The 13,264-nt window shown below is 37.9% G+C and overlaps 1 protein-coding gene across 1 annotated transcript; it reads left to right on the forward strand.

The window, feature by feature from the left end:
- The first annotated feature begins 2,210 nt into the window (after positions 1-2,210).
- On the forward strand, positions 2,211-9,758 carry LOC121744800 (ABC transporter G family member 35-like). Its single transcript, XM_042138449.1, has 22 exons — positions 2,211-2,818; positions 3,152-3,361; positions 3,487-3,571; positions 3,715-3,874; positions 4,036-4,112; positions 4,210-4,263; positions 4,595-4,685; positions 5,066-5,367; positions 5,443-6,041; positions 6,125-6,285; positions 6,358-6,467; positions 6,534-6,687; positions 6,768-6,920; positions 6,992-7,146; positions 7,218-7,550; positions 7,631-7,921; positions 7,993-8,076; positions 8,138-8,271; positions 8,334-8,561; positions 8,634-8,805; positions 8,922-9,176; positions 9,259-9,758. Exons 1-22 carry the CDS (start codon positions 2,460-2,462, stop codon positions 9,535-9,537), a joined length of 4,446 nt encoding a protein of 1,481 aa, XP_041994383.1. The 5' UTR covers positions 2,211-2,459; the 3' UTR covers positions 9,538-9,758.
- The last annotated feature ends 3,506 nt before the right edge of the window (positions 9,759-13,264 follow it).

Here is a 13,264-nt window from a genome sequence, read left to right on the forward strand (position 1 = left end):
GCTGCCGCGTGGTCGCGTGGGACATACGTACGACGTCGAATAGGCCAATGGACCTGCTCAGCCACCACCGCCGCTGCCGCCACCGCCGCCTCCTCGCGCTGCATTTCCTCAAAGCATTCCGCCATGGCCTCTTCAACAGCTGCATCTAAGGCTTCAGATGTCGAAGTACTTGACTCCGAGGAACTAGAACTATTGGTGTGGTCGTCGTGGTTCATTTTGGTATGCGAGAGAGGTAGATTCGTGAGAGATGAGCGAAATGAGAGAAGCGATATGTTCGTATGAAAAGTGAATGAGAAACGAGGTGTAAATAGAAAAATCAAAAACGCGTGTCATCGTCCTCGACCATCGTCCGCCGATCCCACAGTGGGGCGGACGATGGCGCGGACGATAGGCCATCGTCCGCGCCCGAGGACGATGGACGCCATCGGGCGCCCCATTGTGGGTGCTCTGAAGGATAAAGATGATAACTACAAGGTAATTCTTACTTTTTGAAGTATAATTTGGTGTTGATTTATGAAGAAATGGGTCTTCACCTTCATGTATCATATGAGAGAAAATATGGATATATGATTCGATAATGTGAAATAATGGGACCAGAGAATTTCTGCAACTACTTCATGATAAATTTGAGAGGAGTTCATGTTTGTTGATCAAACTTCTATGTGGTGTTGCATTAGTTCTCTATCACGAGACTCGTCAAACTTCTATGTGGTGTTGCATTAGTTCTCTATCACGAGACGAGTCTCTTTTTTAAATCCGTGTTTGAAGTCTTGCAGATTTCCTAAAGAGAGTAAGAAAGATGAAAGAAAGCATAAAAGTGAAGTAACAAGTTCAATGGAATCTCAAAATACAAAGAAAAGTAGTGAGAAAATAGTCTCAATGATAACTCAAAATAAATCCTATTTCACCATAGCATAACCAGATCACTTTTCAAAATTTTGATTCATTACATTCGATAAGTGGACGGGTAGCACCTAGTCAAGCACAGGCTCGAGCTACAAATTAATTCATGAAGCACACGACAAGTCTCATTGGTGGAATGCACAATTTTCTATTTTGGTCCGGCCCTTAAAATGACTCTTTTTGGTTCGCAAAATACTCTCTCGCATTGGCGGAATGCACGGTTTTATTGCGAAATTGGTAAAATATGGGAGAGAAATAGATAAGGTGATTTAAGTAGGACAGAGAAAGTGAACATGTGAATAAAGTAAAAAAGAGAAAAATAAAAAAGTGAGTAATATATTAGGAATAACTTTCTATTTATAGTATGGGACTACTTTTGCTAGATTGGCGAAAATGAAAATTAAAATGAGATTATATTTTATGGATGGACGGGGTATTAATTTTATAATATTGAGATAAATTAATGAAATATAAGATTCATAATTAATAACAAGTAAATGAGGCAATTATTTGTGGATAAACGAAAAGAGGAAGAGATAATTAATCAAGGACAAAGGAATTATTATATTTCATAAATTATAAAGAAATGTTATTTTGGAGCTCTTATTATTAGAGAAATGATTTATTACTAAGAGTGAGACTGTGTTTGATTTTGTTGGATATTCCTGGGACTAAACTTGTGGAGTACTAGTTTTTTCAATTGCAAAAGCTATGAGGATATTTTTAAAACTGAAGACCGCGTTTAATATTACTAAATAATTTAGGGATAAAATTTCTAATTCACTCAATTACCTAAAAGCTTATATGTGCCTAAAAATTTGTCACTTATTTTCATTTTCGTCCATTTCAAATATTTGTCATATTATTTAGTAGTGGATCACACGTTACACTAACTCATTATCGCTCACAGTTTATTATAAAACTAATATTTAAAATTAGGATACACATTCTATTAACTTTTACAACTCATTTTTCTATTATTACATTCTTAAAACTCACACCGGATCAAATGATGAAGAATTATTAGGGACGGAGGAATGACATGCAATCTTACATATGTAATCCACCAAACTTGATTGCACGGGTAGTAATTAAACATACAAATAAGTGTGCAGATGATTAAGATTTACTTAAATCTTATCGTTTAACTTGTTTTCATATCATAATCTGACACAGGACTTTTCATAAACTAAATGAAAACACAAAATATAAGAAATAAGATAAGAAAGCCCCACCCACCACCCACCCACCCACCCCATTATAAAAGCCCACAAACTCAGCTTCTAAAACACCAAACATTTGTAAATCATCACCTCTCAAACTCTCCAAAGACTTATTCACACATTTCCAAAAATTGCTTTTGGAAACAATCAACAAAGCTAAACTACCAAATCAAAACACTACCCTTTTTATCCCTTTTCAACTCTCCACCAAACCCTCAATACTTTCAAATATTCTCACCATTTTCATCTCTTTCCAGTTTTCACACATAATCCTTGATCCAAATTTTTTTGCAACAACAACTCTTCTTCATTTCTTGACACAATCGGCAAGAAATGGAGGATAGAATGAGACGTTCGGGGCGGCAAACGAGCCGCAGCGCCAGCCGGAGGATCGTGGAGGAGGTGTTCGCGGGGTCCACTGCGTCGAGGCAGAGCGTTAGGGCGGACGAGGACGAGGAGGCCCTGCGATGGGCGGCGCTCGAGAAGCTCCCGACATACGATAGGCTGAGGAAAACGGTGCTGAAATCGTTCATGGAGGCGCCGAGCCAAGGGAGAGCTAAGGTTGTTCATAAAGAGATTGATGTGAGGAAAATGGACATGAATGAGAAGCAAGAATTCATTGATAGATTCTTCAAAGTTGCTGAGGAAGATAATGAGAAGTTCTTGACAAAGTTTAGAGATCGCATTGAGAAGTAAGTTTCATCTCTCATTCATGCATTATTTTAATTGATTCAAGGAATTTGTCAAAATTTATTGACTTAGTCCATTTGGATTTTACTATATGCATGAGTTTGACTTGTTATTTTGTTATTGTGATTTGTTGTTTTAGTTATCAAACCTTGTTTATTACTTCATCTGTCCATAAAAGTATGTGCACTTTTAATTTTCGTTCATCCCATAAAAATATGGGCATTTTCATTTTGTGGAAAGGTATCTCAATTTCATCACATGAAATCAGTTATTGCTTATAAATAGTGTTGCATAAATGCAATTAATTTGTTAGTAATAATCTTTTAATTACACAGGGTCGGAATTTCCCTACCTACTGTTGAAGTGAGATTCGAACACTTGACCGTGGAGGCAGACTGCTTCGTCGGAGACAGGGCGCTTCCAACGCTGATCAACACGGCGCGCAACATCGGCGAGACGGCGTTAGGCTGCATAGGAATTAGGCTGGCTCAGAAAACTAAACTCACTATACTAAAAGACGTCTCAGGCATCATAAAGCCTTCTAGGTAAATTTTTGTGAAAATAATATTATTATATTTTAATTTGACATAATGATTTTTTAATTAGTACTAGTGGAAAAATTGAAATTCGCAAGTTAATGATTAATTTTGGCTGGTTATAAATTGTACAGGATGACCCTTTTACTAGGGCCACCATCTTCAGGGAAAACAACTCTTTTGTTGGCTCTAGCAGGAAAATTGGACCCAGCTTTGAAGGTTTGATTTTTCAATGACATGTCATAATTATATATTCTTCACACGTATATAATTATTGATGCAAGTAGGCTTACCTGTTTTGTACCAAATCTTGAGACTTAATTAATTAAATTCTATTGACCTTATTATGAAAAAATAAACAGACAAGGGGAGAAATCACATACAATGGGCATATGCTAGATGAATTTGTACCTCAAAAAACATCAGCATACATTAGCCAAAATGATGTTCATGTAGGAGAAATGACCGTCAAAGAAACCCTAGATTTCTCGGCAAGATGTCAGGGGGTTGGATCACGATACGGTATATCTTTTACTTACCCGTAGTAGTTAATTGTAATTTTATTTATTGGGATTGTTATTAATAATTTTGTGGGGCCGAATTAAAATATGGAAATATTATGCTTACTAAATTATTATGCCATTATATTTTAGTTAGGTGTTAATACTGAAATTATTAAACAGAACTTTTGACTGAGCTTGCAAGAAGGGAAAGGGAAGCAGGTATTTTTCCTGAGGCAGAAGTTGACTTGTTTATGAAGGTATTTAAAAACAATAAGCTTAACTAAGCAGTTGGGTATAAATGTTAGCTTAACTAATTTTTTGTGGATTATTAAATTAGTTTCAAATTTTTAACAGGCAACTGCTATGGAAGGAGTAGAGAGCAGCCTTATAACAGACTACACTTTAAGGGTGAGGATTCAAAATTCTTAAGAATTCTCCAATCAAATAAAATATGTCTCTCCAAAAAAAAGTCCTATTTTATATTTGGTCCGTCCATTAAAATTGATTTTTACCTATGCATGATAAATTTTCTCTAATAAAATACTCGTATATCTTATTTTCCACTGTAATCATTATTTTATCTATCTCTAATATATTTTAACAATTTTATATTAAAAATCGTATCATTCACTATTAAAACTATTTTTCACGGCAAGAAGAGTACTATTTTATGGTTAAAGGGAAAATAATATTATAAATTATTTCCTGATATTTTGATACTGTATACAAATATATGCAGATATTAGGACTAGATGTGTGCAGGGACACAATTGTTGGAGATGAGATGATGAGAGGAATATCTGGTGGCCAAAAGAAACGAGTCACAACAGGTTTATTAACATTCTAATATAATTTTTATTTGTTTTAGAATTCACATTTGCAGTAAAAATTTAGTGGGGGAAGAGAATAACGTTGTAATTTATGATATGGGTGTCTATAAATTCAAGGTCTACTTTAGTGAAATTATAGAAAACAAAAAATGGATGTGATTATTGTGGGAAAAGGTTTGTATGATAAACGCATTTGTTGACAAAATCCACTAGTGGGATTACCAAATCATTAGAAGTTGACATATTAACACAAGTCATTATGTTTTTCTTTCCCAATAAGTCTTACCTAACACCACCTAAGAAGAGACTCCATCAACTCTTTATTGTTCTTGGTAATGGGCTTACTTTTGGGCCTTACTCAAAGCCTTCTAACATTACAGGAGAGATGATTGTTGGCCCAACAAAGACACTCTTCATGGATGAGATATCCACAGGCCTAGACAGCTCCACAACATTTCAAATTGTCAAATGCTTGCAACAAATTGTGCACCTAACTGAGGCCACCATCTTCATGTCCCTCCTCCAGCCGGCCCCCGAGACCTTCGACCTATTCGACGACATCGTCCTCCTCTCCGAAGGCCAGATTGTTTACCAAGGCCCAAGAGAACATGTAGTTGAGTTCTTTGAGAGCTGTGGCTTCAAATGCCCTGAGAGAAAAGGCACTGCTGACTTCTTACAAGAGGTATTGCCTTATTACAATCCGTTGTTTTAAGTACTTAAAAAGAACACACACATTTAAAATCAAATTTTGCAAAAGGTGACATCAAGAAAAGACCAAGAGCAGTACTGGGCAGACAAGCACAGACCATACAGTTATATCCCGGTGAGCGAGTTCACAAGGAGGTTCAAACGCTTCCACGCGGGACTACGCCTTGAAAACGAGCTCTCGGTCCCGTACGACAAAAGCAGAAGCCACAGCGCCGCCCTAGTGTTCAAAAAATACTCGGTCCCAATGATGGAGCTACTCAAGACCAACTTTGACAAGGAGTGGCTCCTCATCAAACGCAACTCGTTCGTCTACGTCTTCAAGACCGTGCAGATCTTCATCGTCGCCATCATCACCTCCACACTATTCCTCAGGACTCAGATGCACACTAGGAACGAGGATGACGCCTCAACCTACATTGGCGCCCTGCTGTTTAGCATGATCTGCAACACCTTCAACGGTTTCGCTGAGCTGTCTCTGGCGATACAGAGGCTTCCCGTCTTCTACAAACAGAGAGACCTTCTCTTCCACCCTGCTTGGACTTATACTCTCCCAAATTTTCTTCTCCGAATCCCTATATCCTTGTTTGAGGCCGTGGTTTGGACGCTTACAACGTATTACACAATCGGATTCGCCCCACAAGCGGCCATGTGAGTTCACTCACACTGACTACATGCCATCCATGCCTATTTTTCTTGCAGCCTAAATAAATGAACATTTTCATTCTCCTCAGATTCTTCAAGCAGTTGATTCTCACCTTCGTCATCCAGCAGATGGCTGCAGGGATATTCAGGCTGACTGCAGGGCTGTGCAGAACCATGATCATTGCAAACACGGGAGGCGCCCTCACTCTCCTCCTCGTGTTCCTTGTAGGCGGTTTCATCCTCCCCAAAGGTTGGAAGCATCCATCACCACCTCTGGCTCCTGTCATCCATAAATACAACTAAACTTTTCTTTGTTTCTCAGACAAGATTCCTGACTGGTGGGGATGGGCGTATTGGTGCTCGCCCCTCTCATACGCGTACAACGCCATTACTGTAAACGAGATGTTCGCTCCCAGATGGATGAACCAAGCGGTATAATCCTTTTTTTTCGACTTATTAAATTATCATGGAGCTAACATGTTTGTGGCGCAAATGCAGGCGTCGGACGGGATCACACCATTAGGCATAGCCGTGTTGAACAACTTCAAAATCTTCCCGGATAAAAACTGGTATTGGATTGGATTTGGAGCTCTTGTGGGATTCACTTTGCTCTTCAACATTCTCTTCACATTCTCACTCATGTATCTCAACCGTAAGTTGTGGGAACCGCCTTTTGTAACGCGTATACTTATAAATGTCGTGACTCATCCTCTTTACGTTCGATACCAACAGCTCTCGGGAAGCCACAGGCTATAATATCTAAGGAACAAGCAAGAGAGATGGAAGAGGAGTTGGTTGGAACTAATGCACCGAGACTTAGGCCAACCAAGTCGAAAAATGACTCTTTCCCCCGAGCCTTGTCGACAAGAGATGGAAACAAAACTTGTAAGATCACATTAATCTATCTACTAGTAGCAGTAACGTAGTTTGCTTATATAGTTCTTTCATTATGTCAGTTGAAATGACGATGCAACGAATGAGTAGTGGTTCGTCTATAAGTAGAAACGACGACTTAAACCTAGGTGGGGGGCCAAAGAGGGGAATGGTGCTCCCGTTCACCCCTCTAGCCATGTCCTTCGACAGTGTAAACTATTTTGTCGACATGCCACCGGTAAGGACTTTAAAATTTTAACTGTTTTTTTGATTACTCGAGACAACTAAAACATGCCTTCGATTGTGCAGGAAATGAGGGAGCAAGGAGTCACCGAGGATAGGCTACAGCTGCTACGTGATGTAACCGGGGCGTTCAGGCCTGGAGTGCTGACGGCCTTAATGGGAGTGAGCGGAGCAGGTAAAACGACGCTGATGGACGTTCTAGCTGGCAGAAAAACCGGCGGTTACATTGAAGGTGACATCATGATATCCGGATTCCCCAAGAAAAAAGAAACATTTGCAAGAATCTCTGGATACTGTGAACAGACCGACATACATTCGCCTCAAGTTACTATCCATGAATCTCTCATCTACTCGGCCTTCCTCCGTCTCCCTAAAGAAGTCTCCAAGGAGCAGAAGATGGTTAGCTCATGTTTCTTGTTGGCTGACAAATACACATATTACTACTCCTTTGAAGATTTTAATTTGATATTTTCTATTAGGCCTTCATTGATCAAGTTATGGATCTTGTTGAGTTGGAGAGTCTCAAGGATGCCATTGTAGGCATCCCCGGGATAACAGGGCTGTCGACAGAGCAGAGGAAACGTCTGACCATCGCGGTTGAGCTAGTTGCGAATCCTTCGATTATATTCATGGATGAGCCCACTTCCGGGTTGGATGCGAGAGCTGCTGCCATTGTTATGAGAACTGTGAGAAACACAGTTGACACTGGGAGAACTGTGGTCTGCACTATCCATCAACCTAGTATTGATATTTTTGAATCATTTGATGAGGTAAAACACATTTTTTTATCCTCTTAGAAATTCAACCATTTACTAAAACTATCTCTCTTTCTTGAAATCAGTTGCTTCTCATGAAGAGAGGAGGCCAGGTCATCTATGCAGGGCCGTTAGGCCGCCATTCGCAGAAAATCATCGACTACTTTGAGGTATTCAAACATATTACAACGACGAAAATTTATGATTCTTATCGAACGTACTAAATTGCAGGCGGTTCCGGGAGTTCCGAAGATCAAAGACAAGTACAATCCAGCAACATGGATGCTGGAAGCGAGCTCGATCGCGACAGAATCCCGACTAGGAATGGATTTTGCTGACTACTACAAAACCACAGAGTTATATGAGTAAGTAAAAAATATGCTAATAATTTTCAAACCAGTATTTGTGATCTAACTAATTTATACAGGCGAAACAAGGCATTGGTGAAGGAGCTGAGCACGGCGGCTCCAGGCGCACATGACTTACACTTTGACACAGAGTTCTCACAGCCGAGTTGGGTGCAGTTTAAGTCCTGCCTCTGGAAACAATGGTGGACTTACTGGAGAAGCCCCGATTACAACCTCGTTCGCTACTTCTTCACCCTCGCTTGCGCCCTCCTTGTTGGCACCGTTTTCTGGAGAGTCGGCCACAAAAAGTCCGTTTCGTTTTTCTTCACTTCCCATTCAACTAATGTTTTTCATGTCCTGACATGGTATTTCGTCGACAGGGGAAGCGACTCGGATCTATTGACGGTCATTGGTGCTATGTACGCCTCAGTCTTGTTTGTCGGAATAAACAACTGTTCAACGGTTCAGCCCATTGTTGCCATCGAAAGAACGGTTTTCTACAGAGAGAGGGCTGCAGGAATGTACTCTGCCTTACCTTATGCTCTGTCTCAGGTAAAGGTTTTATATACCCGCAAATCTGTGCGGGCAGACTTGACCCAAATCAGACAATACCAGACTAATGTGCAGTCAGCGATCCTCTAACATATATGTCATGGACTTTCGTGCAGGTGATCGTAGAAATACCATACGTGCTCATCCAGACGACCTACTACACCTTGATCGTGTACGCCATGGTGAGCTTCGAATGGACATTCGCGAAATTCTTCTGGTTCTATTTCGTCACACTCTTCTCCTTCCTCTACTTCACCTACTACGGGATGATGACCGTCTCCATCACACCCAACCACCAAGTTGCGGCCATCTTCGCGGCCGCATTCTACGCCCTCTTCAACTTATTCTCGGGCTTCTTCGTCCCACGACCGGTAAGTCTAGCTAACTAACCCCCCTCACCATTATTACAATGCTATGTTTTACTGTCTCTAACTCTTTGTTTTATGTCATCAGAAAATTCCCAAATGGTGGGTGTGGTACTACTGGATCTGCCCGGTGGCTTGGACCGTCTACGGCCTAATCATCGGACAGTACGGAGATGTGACCACAACTATAACGGTAGCAGGAAACAATGGATTAACATCACCTAAGATCAAGGATTATATTCAAGATCATTTTGGGTATGATCCTGACTTTAAAGGCCCAGTTGCTACAGTTTTGGTTGGTTTTGCTGTTTTCTTTGCTTTCATGTATGCTTACTGCATCAAGAATCTCAATTTCCAGATGAGGTAGAGGTAGAGGTCGATATATAGGAGTATCAAATGTGAATTAATTGTAGATATATATTTTTGAAGGCATATATTTGGATAATATATTAAAGTAGTGCTACATGCAGTTTTGTGAGCATGGACTTACTCTAGTAAATCATAGAATATATACTGAATACTATCATAATTTGTATGTTGTAATCATTATTTCATCAATTAATGAGAAGAAACTTTTTACATGGTTTATCTTTTATTATTGTTAATAAAATTCATAAAAATACTAACACTATCCCTGGTTAAGTGATGTGTTTCAAGATTGAAAATTTGTGTTTAGTTAATTAAGTGGAAAGGAAATGAAGTATAAGAGAGATTAAATGAATTGATTTTTTGATGCAAATTATTAAGTAATCGTTATGTAAGTAAGTAGTTGATATGTGCTATAGCAATTTCATAAACTAGTTCTAACGTGTGCATAATTAAAACTCATATTTTCCATAAATAGGATTATTTTTCGTGGAGGAAGGTAGTATAATATTGCTACGAGAGACCAACATCATTTTCAATTTGATACAAAACAATACTCCTATTAATGAAAGACAACACCATTTTTCTTTTTTCAAATAAAAAATAAAATGTAATTTCATTTTCAATAGATACAATATTATTACTAATGAAGACAATAAAAATTAATCTTATTTTTTTTCCTTTTCATAGTATCATTCCTATAGTTATTAAATTATCATATTTCCTTCGTCCGTAATTAAATGTCACATTTTAATCTGACACGAGTTTTAAATAATGTAATAGAAAGTTAAATGAAAAAGTTAGTGGAATGTGATTTCTACTTTTATATATTAGTTTTATAATAAAATGTGAGGGCAATGAGTCAGTGGAATGTGAAGTCTATTACCAAAAGTAATAAAAATTAGTGTGACAAGTATTGTCAAACGGATAGAAACTAGTGACAAATAATGGCAACGGATCTCATGCGGAGGAGACGTCTCGTTCTGACGGGATGAGACGTTGATGTGGTTGTTTCGCCGCGGAGACCACGGCTCCATCTGGCGGCCGACTCACCACCGACACGTGGTGCGCCCTGCAGTAGGCGTTTTTGACCGTATGTTTTTATTTTTTTTTTAATTCGGGAAAATTCAACAAAAAAATTCAAAAGAAGTAAAAAATAATAATTTCCCACTTTCCCAAATATTACCGTTTTATTTCCAATTTTTTTAATCCTCCATTTCATCTCAAAATCAACTATAAATATCTCATTCAAAGAATCAGTTGGACCAACAAGGACGTTGGCCCTTAAGGGGGGTCAATTGTTACGGACCTAATGTCCCACATTGGCCGTAAGAGCAACCGATGTGGGGTTTATTGACTAAATTAGCTCTCTCTCCTAACAAGCTAATCTTTTGGGATGAGTTCTGTCGTTTGGTCTGTAACACTCAACTCATCTGATCTCTTCAACAAGGAATTGTAAGGTAGAGCACCAACCATATCCTTCACGACCAACTGCCGAAAATACAATATTGGGTAATCTCTTGCGGTCTTGCCGATGGTATCTATTCGAAGTAGCTGACATTCGTGAAGACGCTTAACATGGCACAATAACCAAAACAGATTCTTTTTGCGCAGCGACAAAAGATGACGAAAGAGCGTTCGAGGTTCTTCAAGCACGATTCAATATTGTCAAGACCCCAGATCGAATGTGGTACGTGAACAATCTATCTGACATCATTTATACGTGTATTATCCTACACAACATGATTATCAACGATGAAGGGCCGGGTGCGACAAATTTCTTTGACGGATACCCCCAAAAGCTCGACTGCAAGCAGTCCCCCACGTCGGGGTGCACCGACACCATCAGGCGAGCGCATGCGCCGTAGGCACTTGCGCGCGATGCTGCTGGCCACGTCCAACTCCAAGAAGATCTAGTCGAACACATTTGGGCGAGATTTGACAACGAATAGACGATTTCACAAAAAATATGTATCTTATCGCTTTCAATAAATTGAAATTTTAGCATTTTGATTATGTTATTTTATTTTTAATATAATATTTTTTTAAATATATATGTATAATTTTTTATTAGTTTAATATATTGTTTAATTGAAATTAAATTAGTTGGGAAAAATAAAATAGTGGAATTTATGAATAGTTAAGAGATAGAGATGTATTTAAGAGCCATTATGGTAGATGCTTTAAATGTTCGATGCAATAAAACCGCACAAAGTGTTAAAGTGTAATTTATCCATCGACCATCGTATACATTACTGTGTAAGTATATGCTTTTTCATTACAAAGGCAATCATAGGAATTTTCAACATCGCCTGCCACGTGAATGTCATGCAAGTTGCCTGTGGTCCATGTTTTCCTTCTTAAGTTTTATGGAACCTACATGCATAAATTTGGAGTAAATGAATTTACATTCTATTCATCCATTTATTATTATTGAGATGGAAGAAAATTGATTTGGTAATTCAATCTTGATCTTCTATTTTTTATCTTCTAATTACTATTGTGCTATGATTGGTATGACGGGAATCAAACTTTTGTATCCATATATTTTGGGCCATTGTAGTGATGTTGCTAGGGTGGAGCAAACAATGTACTACTGTATAAATAAATACATATACATAGATACTTTGAATGTTGAAGTAATATCAAAGACTGAAAATATTTGTAAGTTCTATTTTTCATGATAAATATTCAGCTTACCTGCTTTTTGTAGTGTTTATTCATGAAAATATACAGCTTACGATATTAACACTACTATAATATTTATTCATGAAAATATACAGCTTACGATATTAAATATTCCAAATTTATGGGATAATAGAATTTCTATCTACCAAAAATATTTTTGGTCATAGATAATACCGAGTTAAATGCAAAATTAGTAGCGTAAGATAGAGGAAATGATTGAATTAATGTTGGTGGAAAATAAACCTCGTCTTATTAGATTAGAAAACTTTTTAGTGGACGGACCGAAAAAAATTGTAATTACTATGGACAGAGATTATACAATTTAAATTGCAAAATCAATAATAATATTAGATAAAAAGGAAACTCATTACTCATCTACATTAATTTATTGACAACTTATACGGCTATTATGACCCGCCATTACAACCCATTAAATACTAATAATAATAATAATAATGTAGGTCTCACTATCCATGAACACTGCTTAAACTATTCTTCTTTTTTCCTCTCTTATTTTACCAATTATGTATTCATTTTTGTGTAATTTCACATATTTATACTTTTATAGGACGGACGAAATAGTATTGAAGAACGGATGGAGTATTTATTGTTTTTGGTTAGATTGGGTTGCATTTTCAAATGGAGAAATAGAAGCAGTCGTAATAAATCCGGTAAGGATCACCTATAGGAAATTCTAATTGGTAAGGATCACCTATAGGAAATTCTAATTCATTTCCTAAGGGCATCCACAATGGTAATAGGCCAGCCATATGCTAGCCACAAACTCCTCCTGCCACATCATCAGCACTAAAAACTCCTCATGCCACATCATCAGGACAAGCAATTGGACATGCAATAGACTAGCCACAGTAAACAAAACTATGAAAAACAAATAATTAACAATCACACAAAATACAGAATTAAATTTACGACATAGATACGGGAAAATTCAATAATAATAGTAAAATTAAAAAAAAGTACATTAATTAAAAAAAATTACATTAATTTTTAAAAAAACCCCTCTTCCACACACGAGCCCA

Source organism: Salvia splendens, chromosome 8, assembly GCF_004379255.2.
Source record: "Salvia splendens isolate huo1 chromosome 8, SspV2, whole genome shotgun sequence".
NCBI classification, from domain to species: Eukaryota; Viridiplantae; Streptophyta; class Magnoliopsida; order Lamiales; family Lamiaceae; genus Salvia; species Salvia splendens.

Coding starts and splice junctions, on each gene's coding strand:
- LOC121744800 (XM_042138449.1), top strand. CDS start 2,460: ATGGAGGATAGAATGAGACGTTCGGGGCGGCAAACGAGCCGCAGCGCC. Junction 6,468..6,533: donor CCAGATGGATGAACCAAGCG/GTATAATCCTTT, acceptor GCGCAAATGCAG/GCGTCGGACGGGATCACACC. Junction 8,806..8,921: donor TACCTTATGCTCTGTCTCAG/GTAAAGGTTTTA, acceptor ACTTTCGTGCAG/GTGATCGTAGAAATACCATA.